The sequence below is a fragment of the Amia ocellicauda genome, chromosome 5, assembly GCF_036373705.1.
Source record: "Amia ocellicauda isolate fAmiCal2 chromosome 5, fAmiCal2.hap1, whole genome shotgun sequence".
NCBI classification, from domain to species: domain Eukaryota; kingdom Metazoa; phylum Chordata; class Actinopteri; order Amiiformes; family Amiidae; genus Amia; species Amia ocellicauda.
Window position 1 is genome coordinate 18,543,122 of NC_089854.1, and position 19,754 is coordinate 18,562,875.

Here is a 19,754-nt window from a genome sequence, read left to right on the forward strand (position 1 = left end):
ATATTATCATATAAATCACATTAGACAGAGACTGTATATAGGCTTTTGTTGAATGGGCCTGGGTGCGTGTCTGCGCTCCAGCTGTCTCTAGTGCCAGGGAGTGTTACCTGTGGAAGCAGACTCCCTGCCTCCCACACTAACTGAGCAAGAACCTGTATATCACACAACCTGAGCCCTTGAATTCTTGTAATTAATAGGTGCTCACCCCGATTACCCCCTGCTAAAACAAAACTTACATCGATCAGAACCTTGACATACACCCCAGCTTCAGCCAGTGCTCTGACAAGGGAAAAGATGGAGTGGTGGGGTGAAAGAGGGCATGTTAAGAACATAAGAGTTTACAAACGAGAGGAGGCCATTCGACCCATCGTGCTCGTTTGGTGTCCATTAATAACTGAGTGATCCAAGGATCCTATCCAGTCTATTTTTAAATGTTCCCAAATGTTCAGCTTCAACCACATCGCTGGGGAGTTTGTTCCAGATTGTGACAACTCTCTGGGTGAAGAAGTGTCTCCTGTTTTCTGTTTTGAATGCCTTGAAGCCCAATTTCCATTTGTGTCCCCGGGTGCGTGTGTCCCTGCTGATCTGGAAAAGCTCCTCTGGTTTGATATGGTCGATGCCCTTCATGTTGGCAGCTTGAATTTGATATTCATCAAAATGAATTATACTAAATATAGGCCATACTCCAGTTTTTCAGATTTGAGATAAAATTGAAAGTAAACAAGGCTGCAGGTGAAAATGCAGAGCATGTGTGGTGACACCTTACCAAGTGCTGGCAAGCTCTTGCACTCTGAAGAGAAACCGAAAAACAAACTCACAATGACCAGGTGGTGGCACTGTTGTTCCTTCAGTCTTGTCTATATTTTTTAGTTTTTGTGTGAGACGTTTGTGACCACACATAACGAGAGGAGGCTGTATTATTATATGGCAAGATATGATGGGAGGAAATTCACTTTTTTACCCCTTCATAAAAACAGTCAAACAATTTGTTCCAGATATAAACAACATACAAACATGATCGTTAAAACTGTTTTGTCAAGTTCAAATGATATCTTTTGTCATTCTTCTCCTGCCCCCTCATCCTTCAGAAATAAAAAAGTAACAATATTTACATTTCCTGCAGTAAATAGCTTGGTGAACTTCCCCCAGCTGAATGTAGAAGAAGAGCTTTCTTGCAGGAGTCAGGTTGTTAAAACACACTAGGCTCAATTTACAAAGCCTTTATCATATCTTAAAAGGAACTCTTCATGCTGTAGTTAGTGTTTTAAAAAATATCTGAAAACGTCTTTCTTGCTCCACAATGTTCGAACGTTGCAGAAGACATGGATTTTTTTTTGCTTGGCACGAACAGTTATTGCCCATTTTTATGATTTAATTTACCTTCACCTCTGATCAGCTGTTGAGTTCTTAGACTAATCAATTTTAGTTAACTATATTTTCTATTAAAGGTTCCCCCCCATTTCTTCTAAATATCCTCTCTAATGGGCCACCAAGACCATTACTGTTCATCTTTGGCAACTAACATTGTTAAACTGAAATAAACTCCAGTGATTTGACTCCTTCAACCACTGTAAGAAGAGAAAAAAAAAACATTAAAGGAAAAAACTAAATGTTCCCAATCTAAATGACATTGTCAATTTTTTGTTATTGTTGTCATTATATATTTTTTCTTTTATTATCTACAGCTGTGATAAGTAGAGAATTATATTGGGGATTGGCAAAGTTTAGGTAGTTGAGAATAGAGGACCTGCCAGCTAAGTTGTGCATTGATAGTAGTTTTGTTAAACCATTTTCATGAACTTTCTGTGCTAGCTCTCAATCATAAGCACTTTTAATATCTGGGAAATGTGCTTTAAACAACATTAAAGAATATCTCTGAAGGGAACTAGTTTAAATCCAGCGAATATTTAAGATTAGTGATGTTACTGTTTTTCCAATACATGCATCTGAAAACATTATTTCAGCCGATTACCTGAAAGTGGTCTTTTATGTGTAAGTAGTTGCTGGCCAATAAAAACTGTGGACTTTCTCTCAGTGATCTGTGTTTTATGGATCACAGGTAGACATTTGCTCAAGGCACAAAACTAGGTTTATCCCATATTTAAATATTGAGTCCCCAATGTGCACAACCCACATCATACTCCATGAATTACTAAATCTACTTCCAAAAACAAAAAAAGGCATCAAATAAATTTTCCCATATAACTTTATTCCACATTTGTTTTTTATTGTATATACATTGAGTGAATATGGTAGATATGACACACAGCAATACCAAACACAGCTTTCAGTAAAACACACACTCGCACACATTTCACACACAGGCCGGGCTGGATCAGACAGACAACAGGATGCTGCACCTCCACTCTCAAATCTATGCAGGGCAGTCAGCAATTACAGAACAAAAAAAATATATATATAAAAAATTACTTAAAGAATGTGGGTCATGTATTCATTACTTAATTTTATTTTTTGTACTAAACACATGGCTCAATATCAAACACCATCAACTCAAACCCATAGTACTGATAGCACAAGTCAGCCCTGCCAGGCCTGGAGATTAGCAGAGGCTTTGGTGTCCCAAAAAAACAACACTGAGGCCATTGTTTCTTCTGTGTAATCCTCAATTTAACAGACTTAAATTCTTTAATGCATAGGGTTTTTTCTTTCTTTCTTTCTATGAAATCTCTAGCATCATAGGGTTCAGTGTAGAAGTGCAGGTAGGTGACTCGGCAGCTCTGAGGCAATAACGAGTCGGATGTCTCATTCTGTAAAGCTCATCACTCCTCTGTACACAACGAGTTGCTGACAGGAGTAGCAGCCAAATAGAGAACCGTAGGCGCAAGTCTCTAAGCTGCTACACTGCATGGGGAAAATGTGTTACTCTCAGAAAAGGGGTTAAGAAGTAAAAGTAAAACTACCCATTCACTAACGCTGTGAAAACATCTAGCTTTTGATCAATTTGTGCACTAAGGTTACTGAAAACCAAGACCTGTTTGTCTGCTAATGTCTCAGGCTGGAGTACTGCAGGTGGCAATGGTGGGGTGGGCTGAGGAACAGTAGGGCAGGTCCAACACAAACTCACAACACAGCCCCCCCCAGCCCTTCCCTGGTCCCTAGTAGAACAAGAAAAACAGCCACTCCATTCCAGCTCTGTCCAGGGCAACACACTTATGTTATTTCTCACATTTTCCTACGCATCAGGTGAGTGTGTGCACCATGAATAAATGGAGGTAATCTTAATCAAAATAAAGGTCATCATTAAAATTTGGGTTTTACAACTACACCTCCATGCTCAGTCCTTGTTTTAAATTCAAATTTGCAATACATAATACATAAGTGCCTTCATTAGCTAAGATAAGGTGACTACCCTACAGTTAAAGAGGTGCTAGAGATCCCTACCTGTCTGCATCGCACCCAAGAGAGGTGGAAATGAAGACACACGATTGGGGTTTGACTGGAATATATGAAGGCCTACTTCAGGGCTGGAATGGATTGTAAAACATTTTCACAAAAAATAAACAAAAAGACTTCATAAATGTATATATAAACAATATTATACCATTACAAAAAAAGTTTTCACAGGAGACACCTGACCCCCCACATCGCTTGGAGGTCACACTGTCTGGAAACAACTGCAGACCTTGGACAATGCTGGCCTTAACAGGATCTTATTTCCTGGGCTCTTGACCACTGTTTTTACCATGCTTAGAGATTTTGTCTGGGAACAAGTGTGCAAACAGGTGCTGGTGCAAGCTCTTGGAGAGGTGTGGGGGGGGGCTTTCAGCAGTATTACACTAGTTTTTGTAGTGTAGGTATAGGTTTAAACATCTCAGACCAAGCATTTAGCTTAGAGAAAATAAAGCAGCAACAGCCAACTTCAGGGATGTGCAGGTATTGTTTTCTGCCGTTTTCTACTGCGCGTTTGATTTAAATTCATTAGCTGATCACATAATTTATTGGATAATCAGGCAAAATGTATTATTTTCTCTCCAGGTGCGGAGTAGTTGTTACCTCCCGGAATATGCAAGAATGTAGGATGAAGGTGAGTCAGCCAAGCACAGACATAGCAAAAAACAAGAGAGCTTTTAACTTAAGACTGAACAACACTAACACTGGAACGGTCAGGACTGAAAGCTGGCTCTTCAACAGACGTTCACTTCCTTCTGCGTCTAATGAGGAACGGCCAGGGACACAGCCACACACCTGTTTGCACTCTGCTGAAGGGGAATTGCGCACAATGGTCACATGGACACATTTTGCCTGCCCACCTACCAGGTCTGTCTCGTGATTCTCAGAGTGTAGTGTGTGAATGAAGAGGGCTGGGGAGAGCGGAGTAGGTCTGAGGGGGCTGGAGATCCAATGAACTGTCAGATGCAAACATTTGCAGGCCTACTATGTACACATCAGTTACTTTCCTTAATTTACTGAAGAACATTAGGTCTTATTAGCTTATAGTTGTGCAGTGGTTTACTGTTAACTGTTAAATATTCTGAATCATTTCGCTCTCTCTCGCTCTCTGTGTATGTAAATATAGGTGAAGGTATTTACATACATTTCTAACATTCAGACCAATTTACAAGCCATCAGTTTTCAATGCACTTTATCAGGACTTTGAAGTTATAAGGAGCAAAAATAATGCAATTTATTTTTTCATCAGCTATACACAATCCACTGAGAAGTCAAGACAGTGAGCATGTAAACCTCTGCATCTGACAGTGGGTTTGTGAAGAGCGGAGATACCGGGTCTCCGATGGCAATGTGGGGTCAGGTAGTGGGAGGGGAGGAGTCAGGTATGTTTATTTGCCTAGGTGTGTAGTTGGGAGGGGAGCAGAGACTGCAGCTCCACAGCAATGAGGGGTGAAGCTCTCAGTATAGTCTAACTAGGGTAGGGGCGGAGTCTTTTGAGGGGTGTGGTAAGGGGCTTCATCTTCCTGGAGATCCTACTCCAGCGACTGCAGCATCAGCAGCTGTTTGAGCACCTTGGTCTGACTGGTCTCTCTAATCTCTCCTGCCAGGAACATCTCATCCACCACCGTATACACCTGCAACAGAGGATACACAATGCAGGTTAAAGGGCCATGCACTCCAGCAGCTTATCAACAGCCACATTCTTTATCCACCGAAAATCCATAATTTCTCAGTTTATTCTATGAGTAGAAACATATTCTGTGTAGTGAGTTTTAAATGTCCAGCTCATTCTATGAACCAGAAATCAGAGATCGAAAAATATACCATGACGTCACCAGTGTGCTAACTCTGGAGCTGTTTTGCTGGAAGTCAATGATTGATATGTTGTTTTCAAATGGCAGCCTAACTTCTCAAGCCCTGTATAATTGCCACATTCCCAAAAATACTGTATCCTAGACATTCGTGTCAATTTACTCAGGAGAAAGTGGTAGTTCTTAAGACAGATGCAATTTAAATCATTATCAACTACATACCCATCCCAAAATCCAGTATTTCTGAACAATGACATGTAATATGAAACCACATTGTGTAAATGTAAGATTTATTTTGTATTCAGCATATGAAGACATAAAGAGAGCAAGATAATTCAGCACAGTTCTCAGCACTGTTTTGAAAATGTCTTTACCTAATTTTGTGTGATTTACTTAAATTAAAACATAATTCTGCAGATTAGATATTCAGCAGTGATCAGGTTGTAATTAAACAGTACATCTTCACTTGCACAAGAGACCCTGTTCCAAATTACACACAAAGTATTTCTTCAGATTTCCTTTCTTATAGGCAGTACAAAAACCTCCCCTCCAGAGAAAGAAGTGTATTTCAGTTCATAGAAGGGAAAAACGATCCTCTCACTTACCTTGTAGAAGTTAAACACAAGGTCCAGCTCACAGACATTGTGGAAATACTCGTTCAACACCTAAAAAATTAAGACCAAACTATGACATACTAGATTTTATAAAGGACAATGGGAAATGTTGCTTAATGTATTTATACATCACAGATTCAATCTAAAAAATATATAAACGTTCCTGTTAATCTGTATTATTAACATTTAGTTAGAACATTCTAACCTTCACTTTGTGACCTTGTAAGAGTCTGTGGTTAACTTAGAACTATGCTCTGCATACATGTAACTATTAATGTCGAAGGCAAATTTCCATTTTATGTAAATTTAATGGACAATAAAGTTTTCTAATCTAATCTCAGTGCTAGAATATTACTGTGTTTTGATGTATTGCTTTCAAAATGAAATTACATTGTGAGCTGAGGCTGCAGTATGACAAGTTTTTTTAGGAATGTAACATGCATTACGATCCATTTACATGTAATTCAGTATTTACTTGTTTATATTATTAATTATCTATCAGGTTTTCAATTATTTTAATAGGAACCAATGTTTGCTGGTGTTTATTTTGATATCGATCTTTTTATTATTATAATAGATGATTTATATGTAAACATGTTCTATTGACATCAGATTACTAACATTTTAAATACAGAACCTGTCTTACCTCTACAAAGTTGTGAATGGCCTCTAGGTAAGCCAAGTTGTTGTCAGTCACATCGACACAAATGCAGAAGTACAAGCCAGCATAGCGTCTGTAGATTATTTTAAAGTTTCTGAACTGCAGAAAGAATGAAAAATGAGACACTGTAATGCTGCAGGAACTGTATCAGCAGTTCTACCAACAGTTTCACTGGTGTCAAAGATGACACCCTGTCACATCTTTATTGTTCACCAATAAAAATAGACTCTTTTCCCATGTTGTTGTTATGTTTTGTTTTTTTACATCCATCAGTTTTGGAACCACAAATTGTTAATTCACTCAGCTCACCACTATAGCCCCTTACACCTTCCTATGACAGATGAAGACAACATGTCACTGCAAAGCTCCATAGTGTGAAAATGAGTTCAGGTGTGAAATGAGAGACTGGAAGAAATTCAGTTCCCCATTTTAAACGCTTCACTTTGTTATTGCTTCCTATCCTTATATTTACCAGTGAATAAAAAAGAGAAATTACACTATCGGCTATCAGATTTTCAAATCATTGTAACCAATGATGTTTACCGATACTGAAGCCATTTGTCACATAATGCTGTGACACATAAACTGTGAGACAATAACGTATTTGCAGAAGTGTGCAACATACAATCTCTAGCTGTAAATGTGTCTCAAAGGAGTGCAGTTTAGATTATTATAAAGTGGCTGATATCAACATTCAAACAGCTGATTGCAAGTTATGTGCTGCAAATATTACACATGGTGACAATAGCAGGAAAAAATGTAATCAGCTCAAGATGCGCCACGTCCCTGAATACAAAGACAACTTAATGGTAGCCACAGAAAGAGAGGTACAGTGCATCCGGAAAGTATTCACAGCGCTTCACTTTTTCCACATTTTGTTATGTTACAGCCTTACACCAAAATGGATTAAATTCATTATTTTCCACAAAGTTCTACAAACAATACCCCATAATGACAACATGAAATAAGTTTGTTTGAAATCTTTGCAAATGTATTAAAAATAAAAAAGCACATGTACATAAGTATTCACAGGCTTTGCTCAATACTTTGTTGAAGCACCTTTGGCACCAATCACAGCCTCAAGTCTTTTTGAGTATGATGCTACAAGCTTGGCACACCTATTTTTGGGCAGTTTCTCACATTCTTCTTTGCAGGACCTCTCAAGCTCCATCAGGTTGGATGGGGAGCGTCGGTGCACAGCCATTTTCAGATCTCTCCAGAGATGTTCAATTGGGTTCAAGTCTGGGCTCTGGCTGGGCCACTCAAGGACATTCACAGAGTTGTCCTGTAGCCACTCCTTGTTATAGGGCAGCACTCTGGAGTAGTCAGGGCAGCACTGTGGAGTAATGGACTCATAAATAGAAGTTGTGGATTCAAAACCCCGGTGGAGCAATGCTGTTGTACCCTTGAACAAGGTATTTCACTTAGATATATGTGTATAAATGAGTACAAATGTAATTTGCTCTGGATAAGAGCGTCTGCTAAATGACAAATAATGTATCTTAGCTGTGTGCTTAGGGTCGTTGTCCTGTTGGAAGATCAACCTTCGCCCCAGTCTGAGGTCCAGAGCGCTCTGGAGCAGGTTTTCATTGAGGATGTCTCTGTACATTGCTGCATTCATCTTTCCCTCAATCCTGACTAGTCTCCCAGTTCCTGCCCCTGAAAAACATCCCCACAGCATGATGCTGCTACCACCATGCTTCACTGTAGGGATGGTATTGGCCAGGTGGCTGGTTTCCTCCAGACATGAGTTGTTTCATCAGGATTTTGTTTCTCATAGTCTGAGAGTACTTCAGGTGCCTTTTGGCAAACTCAAGGCAGGCTGTCATGTGCCTTTTACTGAGGAGTGGCTTCCGTCTGGCCACTCTACCATACAGGCCTGATTGGTGGAGTGCTGCAGAGATGGTTGTTCTTCTGGAAGGTTCTCCTCTCTCCACAGAGACACGCTGGAGCTCTGTCAGAGTGACCATCGGGTTCTTGGTCACCTCCCTGACTAAGGCCCTTCTCCCCTGATCGCTCAGTTTGGCCGGGCGGCCAGCTCTAGGAAGAGTCCTGGTGGTTCCAAACTTCTTCCATTTACGGATGATGGAGGCCACTGTGCTCCTTGGGACCGTCAATGCTGCAGAAATGTTTCTGTACCCTTCCCCAGATCTGTGCCTCGATACAATCCTGTCTCGGAGGTCTACAGACAATTCCTTGGACTTCATGGCTTGGTTTGTGCTCTGACATGCACTGTGGGACCTTATATAGACAGGCGTGTGCCTTTCCAAACCATGTCCAATCAACTGAATTTACAACAGGTGGACTCCAATCAAGTTGTAGAAACATCTCAAGGATGCACCTGAGCTCAATTTTGAGTATCATGGCAAAGGCTGTGAATACTTATGTACATGTGCTTTTTTTGTTTTTTATTTTTAATAAATGTGCTAAGATTTCAAACAAACTTCTTTCACATTGTCATTATGGGGTATTGTTTGTAGAATTTTGAGGGAAATAATGAATTTAATCCATTTTGGAGTAAGGCTGTAACATAACAAAATGTGGAAAAAGTGAAGCGCTGTGAATACTTTCCAGATGCACTGTAGAACAGGACCAATCTGCACCAAAACTATTATCATTACCTGAAGCACTAAAACGATAACAGAAATTACAAAGCGTTTAATGGAATTTATTGTTTTGAATGATCAGCCATTTTCAAAAAAGTCGTGTTGCCATTTTGAGTAAATCAGCAGCACGGAACATTCTCATCCATCTGCAGCAGTGCTGACAGTGAACGGCTGTTAGGTGCAGTTTCACATATCCTTAAAGAGAAGCTGAACAGGCTCATGAGCAATATAGCAGAAATTCGAATATGGAGCCATGGAATAGCTTTATATTTATTTGTTTTTTCGAGTTATGTAAGCCCCAAGTTACTATTGTACATTCCCGTCTAATACTGTCATCTGTGAATTTGTCTTCTCTTTTTTTTCTGTGACATATGTTGGTTATAGTTTTTACAGCAGAGCTACTTGTAATCTTAATACTTGACTTTTTTTTTTTTTTTTAATATAAACGAAACTCGTAATTTGTAAAAACCACTCAGATGTGTTGCATTTTAAGCTTATTAAATGACCAATTGTTAATACTGTTATACCAACTGCCCTTTTTCAATAGGACACATCTGAATCGTGAAGAAAGTATTACAAAAAATATTTGATTTTTGCAGAGAGCAGGCATGTCAGTCTGTGCTCTCTCTCACAGAGTACTACTGTATCATTATTGAAAGGTATAAAGTTGTAAACTCATTTAAAAGTAAAAGTTTTAAAGTGAATGTGTGTGTATACATTTTGCTTCCAAATGTATCTAGAAGCACAAAATAAAATCTGTCTGTAGGCTTTTATGAATTCAAACAGGGAAAAAAAAAGTAGTTTAAAATGTGTTGCACTATTATTAATATCGGTATCAGCCATTATGTCTGGGTAATCACACATTATCTATATCGGTCGAGAAAATCCTTGTTTGGTTTGGTTCAGCCATGAAAGCTATAGATGGTACATCAGTTGCACAATTGAGTGAAAATCATTGGCCAGCTGGAGCTAATGAGGACCAGCGACTGCTGTCTTGTGTAAAGATGTCCCCGGGCTGTGTTGTGGGAAGGGAAAGGGGGTGGTACCTCCACGAAGTTGGTGTGCTTGGCGTCCCGCACAGTGACCACAGCGTGCACCTCTTCAATCAGCTTCTGCTTCTCATCATCGTCAAACTGCATGTACCACTTGGCCAGGCGGGTTTTCCCGGCTCGGTTCTGGATCAGAATGAAGCGGATCTACAGCCCCAGAGAAAGAGGAAGAGAAGAAGAGGTCAGTCCATTCTCCACACACAAACACACATGTGCATCAGAACCCCATTAAAGAGCCCAATACCACACAAAAAACACCATCCTAAACTGAAACAACTCAGCTACTGTACGAAATCTGACAAAAACTGCCTTTTTAAAAATGTTGTTGAAAAGGAAAAATACAATTTAAAAAAGTGTGACTATGGAACTAAGTAGGATTCCTGGTGCACAGCACTTTGTTGATCTATTTCAGACTTTAAAAGCTGCAACCTCCAACACAAATTACACAGATGAAGCAGAAACTAATGTACACTGTAAAACTATTCCATTGCAATTTACCTTTATGAAAACCTACTCTGAATAAGACAATAAGACTGAAATACCTGTGATGGATTAAACTGCTAAGAAATTTGAGTCTTGCTTGTGACTCCTGTAAATGTGTCTTGACATGAAACTCATAGTGCTTGTTTTTTTTATGTAACTGGGAAATGTAGGCTTCCTCTCCACAGCAGACTATACTGAAGTGTAAAACCCTTGATGAACTGCCAAGGTGGTACAGGAGCTCATTGTGTCTGTCACTATGGGCCTGGCCATTGTCTGAGGAGAGCATCTGGAGCTGGTGACTGGCTTTGCTCTGTGTTAACCCCAGCACTGGCCCTGTCTCAGTAACGTAGGAAAGTGTTGCGTTACGCCCACACCCACCCCCCTGTTTCCTGGAATGTATAGGACTAAGCAAAAAAATTGGAGGGCTCTGGTAAGGGACTGTGTCAAATTTCCTATCTTGTAGTGGAAAAATAACTGTATTCAGGAACACATCTCGCCATACCAAGCACTCCCTGCCCCATCACCTCAAGGCTGAGGATTCACTCTTCTTAATAAGGTGCAGTGAAATGTAGGTTTGTTCACGTAAACAAACTCCAGTGGCATTAATAATTATGGGATCACCTACAAATCTTAGTGACAACATCATGAATAGAGAATTATACTCAAAGCCATTTTCTCACACAAGTACCAATTTGAAATGAACATATCCAGAATAATGCATATATTTTACTATGATTTAATCCTCAATAAATATTTGTTTATCTATTTTTCTTAAATAAATAGTTGCGTTCTTATATCTGTCAATATATACATATATATATATATATATATATATATATATATATATATATATATATATATATGAAATTATAGTGTGCAGTGCAGATATGGGTGGAAATAGCACAATCTAAACTTCCATAGTTAGCGTTCTAAGTTCTGTATTGGAACAGTTGCTTTATTGACTCCGAATCACTGAAAATATATGGATGAGGTCCTCAACATTTAACGCTTGGCTATGTAACGGTTATACTAACACACCTTTAATTTAAAAAATAATAATGCATAAATATGTTATGGCCTTGGATACCCATATAAATGTAGCTAATTCAGATATCACATTCTCTGTAATTTTCATTAGCAAAAAAAATATAGAAAAAACAGCTGTAAGGAATGCTTTTAAACACAGAAAGGTGGAAAATATCCTGAAGTTGTCATATGACTATCGCATTGACAGGATCATTTGGACGTGGAAACTTGAACTTAGATCTGCAGCTCATACAATGTAAATTTTAAACAGAGATCCGCCGGCAAGGTTAAATTCGGATTTATGTTTAATATTGTTTGGTATAACATAAATATGCTATGCTGGATAAACTAAACACCGGAAAAAATAGCTGGGCCTCCATTCATTTCTCATCGCACCTACGGTCATCCAGCGAACGGGTGTGTAAAATAAAATAAATACGTACTTACCATTTTACAACAAAATATCGGATAGTTTAAAAGTATGTAAACTAATCAACTGGTGCTGATTCGATCACAAATTTGACATGAAATGTGAGGTTAATCGTCTGTTTTGACAAGACCTTCCCTTCAGACCTCCGCTATGTCTCCCAGGCAGGAAATCCAGACAGGGCCTTGAAAGCGATACGTTACGGATATTGTAGTTCACCCAGTCCTGCTGTTCTGTTAAAAATAAATAAACGACAGAAGACAGTTGACTACATGTACCACAATGCACTGGGGTTTTCCGGTGGTATTCTGGGAAAATGAGTTTGTAAACGGAAGCGCGTGAAATTTTAGCTTACGTGAGGTAGGGCTCGAAATTATGTCGAAATAAACACGTTTGTACATTATTTAATTGTTTTTTCTAATGTCTGTGTTGTTTGTATTTTTTTTTTTTTTTTTTTTTTTTTTTTTTTGGGGGGGGGGTTGTATCCAGGTTCAATGTCATTGACATCTAATTGTATTGTTTCTTTGATGTTTATAATTTGGATAATATTAAATAAGGGACTAACTAATACACTGGTTCCCAGACTGGGAAATAGAAAAGCCTAATAACATACTGCATGGCAAACAAAGCAAGGTTACCTATATTGCGCCAGTAAAAAAATGGTAGTCATATGTAAAAATCTGCTAAGAAATATAATAATAATAATAATAATAATAATAATAGGAGCCAATGACCCAGCAATGGCTATGGTCAATAGATAAATGAGAATTGTGGGAGTGTTTCTCATAGAATTCTCAGAGGATCGTTTGTCTGAGATTGTAGTAGTTTATTTTGGACTTGTGAATAAATGTAGGGGTCTTAACTGAATCAGACCAGGAAAGACACAGCTGGTAAAGACATGCACTTAGAATATAGTCCCCAATGTCACCAGTGTAAGGTTAAAATATAACTGAGGAGGAAAACAAGGACATTTTTTTAAATCTTGCCTCTATTGCAACTGTGTTCAAATTAAGAATTGATTACTTGGGTAATGCAAGGGATTGGGTCACTTTGTTGCGGAACCAAATCCTAAAATTGTAAATCATTTTATTAATTACATTTTTGTGTGCCTGAAAATATACAAATTGAAGTTTGAGAAATATGGTCTCAATTCTAAACCAAGTAATTAATTAATCATTAATATCAGCAGAGAGAAGAGAAGACTGATGTGCACTGAGGAAAAAGTTTATTCAGCTGGATCCATATCTTGGAGGACTTTATCAAAGCATAGGTGCTACACTGGGAAAAGGATAGAGTGAGTGAGAGAACATCAGTGCTGGTAAAGAGGGAGATTGTCAGGAAACAACCTCCATGAAATAGCCAAGCCAGGGCTATTTACTGTAGGTGGGAATGGACCCAGTATATAATAAAAGCAATTTTCTGCTGACCAGGAGTATTGGACTGGATATTTGGCAGGGCAGCACCACCAAGACAGACAGGCCTCTGAAAATAAAGTAGATCAATTTGATGTATAGTGTTTAAAGAATGATAGTGACAGAGACAGGGACATGTTGTGGAAGGTTTAGACATTTAAGAAATATATTCATATATATTTAAATAATAAGACTGTTCTGAAAAAACTTGTTGATATGAAAGTTTAGAAAGGTTGACCCTCACTCAGTAATCAGTTCTGCTGTCATTTCCAGAAAAGCATTTTTCAGTTTGTTTTTGTTTGTTTTTGTTTTTTAACCAATAACCTGTTACCCAGATGTATAGTTTTCAATATTTAATATTAATATTATATTAAGTGTTTGCAGTTTGGTTTTGTGTCAGTTTAAATCTTGTGGTGATGTCTTCAAACATGGTCCCAGATTTAAGAGTGTGTTTGCTCCAGGTCTAAGTTTTGAAACAAGCCTGTATTTGATATTATTTATGACAGGGAAAAATACATAGTTAATCAATCCCAGCAAAATATAGCCCCTTTCCTTTCGTTTTCATCCAGATCAAATGTTTGTTCTGATTATTTATTTATTTATTTATTTATTGAATTTCAGTAAGATTTCCACTTAGTTTTGTCACCATGCATATTTGTAAAATGTGTATCCTCGAGAGCAGCTCTTCAGGAAGTGACACTGTGTGCCCCTGCCATGGCTCTCTTTATTACAGATTACACTCTTTACACACTTTACACAGATTACACACTGCTTGTTTTTTCAAACTTCTTTTTACTGTGTCTTTTTCTCTTCCAATCATCCGGGGCAGTTTCAATAGAATAAAGAAACCCTATACTACTTTTGATACCATTTGAAAAAGCCTACTTTAAAAATGGCCCATGTTACAGTGTGCAATGTGAACAGGCCACTTTGGCAACGTAGGCTAAGCTTTCAAAATTATTAGAAATCAGGAATGTAAGCTAAAGAGTACAGCCACCAGATTGGCATTTGATTGATTTACTTGACTGATCAACAATTCGACACAAGCTACTGATAAGATCGAGATTGCCAAAAGAGAATGTCAAAGAGACAAGGAGAAGTGTTCAAGACATTGGAATGAGAAGAAAAAGGAGTCAAGTTAAACAGAGTTTATTTGAACAACTTATGATTTACATCGTCATATTTGCAAAAACACCTGCAGCTGCAAATTCAAAAACTCTCAGATGCAAAAAACAAAACAAACTAACTAATTAAAATTAACTTAAGTAAGACCAAAACTATACACCGATCAGCCATAACATTATGACCACCTGCCTAATATTGTGTAGGTCCCCCTTTTGCTGCCAAAACAGCCCTGACCCGTCGAGGCATGGACTCCACTAGACCTCTGAAGGTGTGCTGTGGTATCTGGCACCAAGACTTTAGCAGCAGATCCTTCGAGTCCTGTAAGTTGCGAGGTGGGGCCTCCATGGATCGGACTTGTTTGTCCAGCACATACCACAGATGCTCGATTGGATTGAGATCTGGGGACTTTGGAGGCCAAGTCAACACCTTGAACTCGTGATTCATCAGACCAGGCCACTCCGTGCCCCGTGGTCCAGTTCTGATGCTCACGTGCCCATTGTAGGCGCTTTTGGCAGTGGACAGGGGTCAGCATGAGCACCCTGACTGGTCTGCGGCTACGCAGCCCCATACGCAACAAACTGTGATGCACTGTGTGTTCTGACACCTTTCTATCAGAACCAGCATTCACTTTTTCAGCAATTTGAGCTACAGTAGCTCGTCTGTTGGATCGGACCACACGGGCCAGCCTTCACTCCCCACATGCATCAATGGGCCTTGGCCGCCCATGACCCTGTCGCCGGTTCACTGCTTTTCCTTCCTTGGACCACTTTTGATAGGTACTGACCACTACAGACCGGGAACACCCCACAAGAGCTGTAGTTTTGGAGATGCTCTGACCCAGTCGTCTAGCCATCACAATTTGGCCCTTGTCAAAGTCGCTCAGATCCTTACGCTTGCCCATTTTTCCTGCTTCTAACACATCAACTTTGACGCCAAGAATGCGCTTCGGTTTACCTCATCTGTCAAACACCGATATGGCGGAATAAGTCCCGCCTTCTAAATAAAAGAGCCAATCGTCAATTGGTAAAGTCATCATGTCACTCGGGTAATTACACACAAAGTTACACAGACCCGGACCCGGCTGACCGTTTAAAATATGGACCCGAACCCGTACGGGTCCCGGGTCGGGTCCCGGGTCCTTGGGTTTGGGTGGACCCGTGAAGACCTCTACTCTGGACAGCACATCACTCAATGACACTGGAAACCCCAGTACACACGGTATGGTTAAGCCAGTATGGTTAAGCGCTTGTACTCCAGCACCCTGGTGTTAGTTGCACAGCGTTTGTCCGGCGCACCTCAGTGCAGCAAGGCTTCTGTGCAGCTGGTGTATAGTTGTCAGTCCCAGTGGTCAGTCCTGCTAGGCGCTCCATTGCCCGCATGGCGCCTTGATGTAGTTCTGCACGCACTTTCCAGGGCCCCATTTGAATCCCTGCCATCAGCTGACCTCAAGCTAGTGTTGCTGAAGACCATGTTTTTGCTGGTAATCACGTCTGCAAAACATGTGAGCAAGTTGCATACCCTGTACACCCTTCGTGTGTTCGTTTTGTGGGAAATGAGTCCAGGGTTACATTCCCAAAAGTGCGGTCTCTGTTCCATGTCTCTCTTAGAAGGACGAGAGTTTGCTACACCAGCTATGCTCTGTGCGGGCCCTCAGGTGCTACCTGGAGCGCACTAAAGACAGAGTGACCTCTGTTGCCCCACTTTGTACATGCTGGTTGTTACAGTTCCCAGTACAGCGTGACTGCGGTCTTCACTTCTGGGCAACCCAGATGTGGCCCCAAGGGTCCCCTGCGGACTCTGTCTGGAGCTCTTTCCCAAGCTCTCCATAAATGTGGCCTGTATGGTAGGGTGTCAAAAAAGCCCACCTTAAATCCCATTTGAAATATGCCAAAAAAAAAAAAGAAACACAGGAGATTGCCATGTGGCAAAAAGTTTTGTGATCTGACAATACAAAAATAAAATTGTAATGCAAAGCATTATGTTTGGTGCAAATCCAACAGCGCATCACCCAAAAACCACCATCCCTACTATGAAGCATGGTGGTGGCAGCATCATGTTATGGGGATGTCAGCAGGGACTGGCACTCTAGAGCAAATTAATTGACTTTTCTATACTTAGCTCCATGCAGAAATCCTGCTGTTGAAACTGGGATGGAAGTTCACCTTTCAGCATGACAATCATCTGAAGTAAACTGTCAAAGCTGCACTGGTGTAGCTAAGGAACAAAAATGTAAATAACCTTGAGTGGCCCTGACCTTTGTCAAATAAAAAAAATGTTGGCATGAAGATTGCTCTCTATCAATTTGACATAGCTTCAACCGTTTTGTAAAGAAGAATGGTAAAATATTGCCAAATCTAGGTGTGCAAAGTTGGTAGAGACCTAACCCAATTGTAACTGTTTACACCAAGTATTACTTCAGAGTGGTGTAGACAATCAATCAGGATTTCATACATTTTAGTTTGATATTTTTTACATATATATTTAAATATATATATATTGTCCCCTTAAGTGTGGATTTTGGCGTGTAGATAAGCGGAACATAATTCTCTTATGAGACTGAGGCAGTGAGAGGAAAATATGAAAAAAGTTCAAGGTGGCGTAGACTTTCTAAATGCACTGTATGAAAGATGAATGTGGTATACCTTGGTAAAAGTACACTTAAGTGTAGCAAAGTACAGTGAGATCATGGTACAGCCTGGATGAGGAATGGTTGATTAAATATTAAAAATATTTTTGAAAGATTTTATGATGATTCTAACTACATCAACATAAATGTTAAAGAGACTGGAAAAGGCAGTTAAAGTATACCTTGTATTGATATGATATTTCAGCTAAAACACACTTCAACAACTTATCTCCCCTTTATTCAGTCACCAGCAGCAGCTGAATTTCAACAATTAAACTGGAGAGGATTGGTTTTAACTTTGATGAAAAAAAGAAAATTGGAGGCATTTGTTTGGAGTAATTCATTGTCATTAAAACCTTTGTAGTTTCGCAAGAGACCGCTGTAATGGTGCTCTGGCTCTGGAATTGTTTACCGGTCATCGGGATGCAAACCCAACTCTGAACATTATCTAAACAACCTAAATTATCCTTCTGTGCTTGTGTAAAGGGGCCTGAAGCTGTAGCATTGCAAAATAGGCTGGTATCAACACAGGGATGTCTGGGGACCTTGAAATATTTCAGCTGAAGTCATGTGGAGAGAAGGGAGCTAGGGGCTGTATCTGGGACTTGTGGAGGATTACGCACCACTTGTGGTACATTTGTGACAGCATTTTAAGTGCAAAGCTCAATGCAGTGATATATGAAAAATCTGCACTGTAAAAATGCACTCTCGGTTTATTGACACAAGAAGTCTAGCAGATGTACACTATCCTGCATTTCAGAAATGAGAATACTCCCCATTCATGTACATGGTCTAAATATCAACCTATGCAGAAGAACATAGGTCACCAACAGTAGGAGACCAGTCAGCTCCCTGGTTGCTGGTAACTAATCGATCAGAAGATCTTAACCAGCCATTCAAAGTCAAACATCTGTCTTAGCACTGTCTGGGTAGCTGGTTCCCATTGTGCAATGTACCTCCCATTTCCAATTATAATATCATATCCTCATAGATATTTTTGTTTTTCGTCCACTGTTGTTCCATAAGGCAATCCTATAGGCCTAGTGCCCCTCTGCCTCCAGTCTTGGAGCTAGCACAAGACAATTAAATAAAGGAACTGGAACATATGCTGGCCCATGTCAGTTCTAAAACACCCTCCCCTATATATACTTACCTTTTCACCATAAGTGATTGATTGTGTTGAGAAAGGACAAATCTCTAGAACCATTATGGATGTTACACAACAATTGCACCTATTCAGAGTAGACTGATTTAGGAAAACGTTTAAGAGTTAATATAATTGACATTCACTTCAGAGAGTGGGAGTCATCCCTTTAGGGACAGTAGTCACTTGCAGTCATCAGCTCTCTTCCCAGAACTCCAGGGGGGTATAGAAATGTAAGGTTAGCAGCTCCCACCTTATCTGGGATACAGCAGATTCCATTACATTGAGAAATATTGCCATTACCCGTAGAATTACCAATAGTCAGAGCTCCCCATTTCCATCACATGCAGAATGCACATCTTACCCTTAACACCAAGCAAAGAACAGTGTTGGGAAGACTTCCAACCAGGACAGCACAGCCAACTCCCCAGCTCTCTCCCACATTGGGATTGTCACCCAGTATCTGTGCCTGCAGAGTTACTGGTTCACTCCAGCATTACCTTCTGTGGGCAGTAGACTTTCCTGAAGATATCCTAGGGGAATCCCTTGTGTACTTAACCATCATTGTGGTAGGTTTAACCAGGTAGAGGCAGGAAGGCTCCAGAGGTACATTGCTGGTAAGACGATAAATCACTCTATATATACACTGACGCTATCAATCAGAAAAACTATTTACCACCTCTGAAACCAAACTGGACTAAGGAGTATACCTTTGCTAGATCTTTTATGAGGCTGGTGGTGTCCCCCTGCAGGTGTCTAGCAGGCAGGGAATGCTGGTCAATGAACCAATCACAGCACATGGAATGCAATAACACTGTAATATCAGTCATTCAGTCAGTCAGACCTTCCGCCATCCATACCAACAATAGTTTTGTAACCCTAAACCACATGTACTGATAACCACAATTTACACATAATTAGTGTGAGACCCCTCCTTACTGGACTGAGCTGCTTAATAGCAACAGATAGAGAGGACAGTATGAATACATATCTTTCACACAGAGAGTCATCACAATCTTGAACAAACTCCCCAGTGATGTGGTTGAAGCTGAAAATTTGGGAACATTTAAAAATAGACTGGATAGGATCCTTGGATCACTTATTATTAATGGACACCAAACGAGCACGATGGGTCGAATGGTCTCCTCTCGTTTGAAAACTTTCTTATGTTCTTATTTAATGTATGCTTTTTTTGGGTATCAACAGTCTAATAAACAGTTTTTGAGCTTGGGTGTACTAAGCACTACTTCAGGCTCACCAGTGGAATTTACAGAAGACTCACTTTCTTGGCATAATTTGGTTAGTAAGCTTTCTTATGTTCTTATGGTCTATTAATATATGAATGTAAATCAGTACAAG

The 19,754-nt window shown here is 39.8% G+C and overlaps 1 protein-coding gene across 1 annotated transcript; it reads right to left on the reverse strand.

The window, feature by feature from the left end:
• Positions 1–2,188: 2,188 nt before the first annotated feature.
• On the reverse strand, positions 2,189–12,277 carry ap2s1 (adaptor related protein complex 2 subunit sigma 1). The gene is made up of 5 exons (XM_066704110.1): positions 12,109–12,277; positions 10,150–10,299; positions 6,483–6,596; positions 5,828–5,887; positions 2,189–5,045 (listed from the first exon to the last, which is right to left on the reverse strand). Exons 1-5 carry the CDS (start codon positions 12,109–12,111, stop codon positions 4,944–4,946), a joined length of 429 nt encoding a protein of 142 aa, XP_066560207.1. The 5' UTR covers positions 12,112–12,277; the 3' UTR covers positions 2,189–4,943.
• Positions 12,278–19,754: the final 7,477 nt, after the last annotated feature.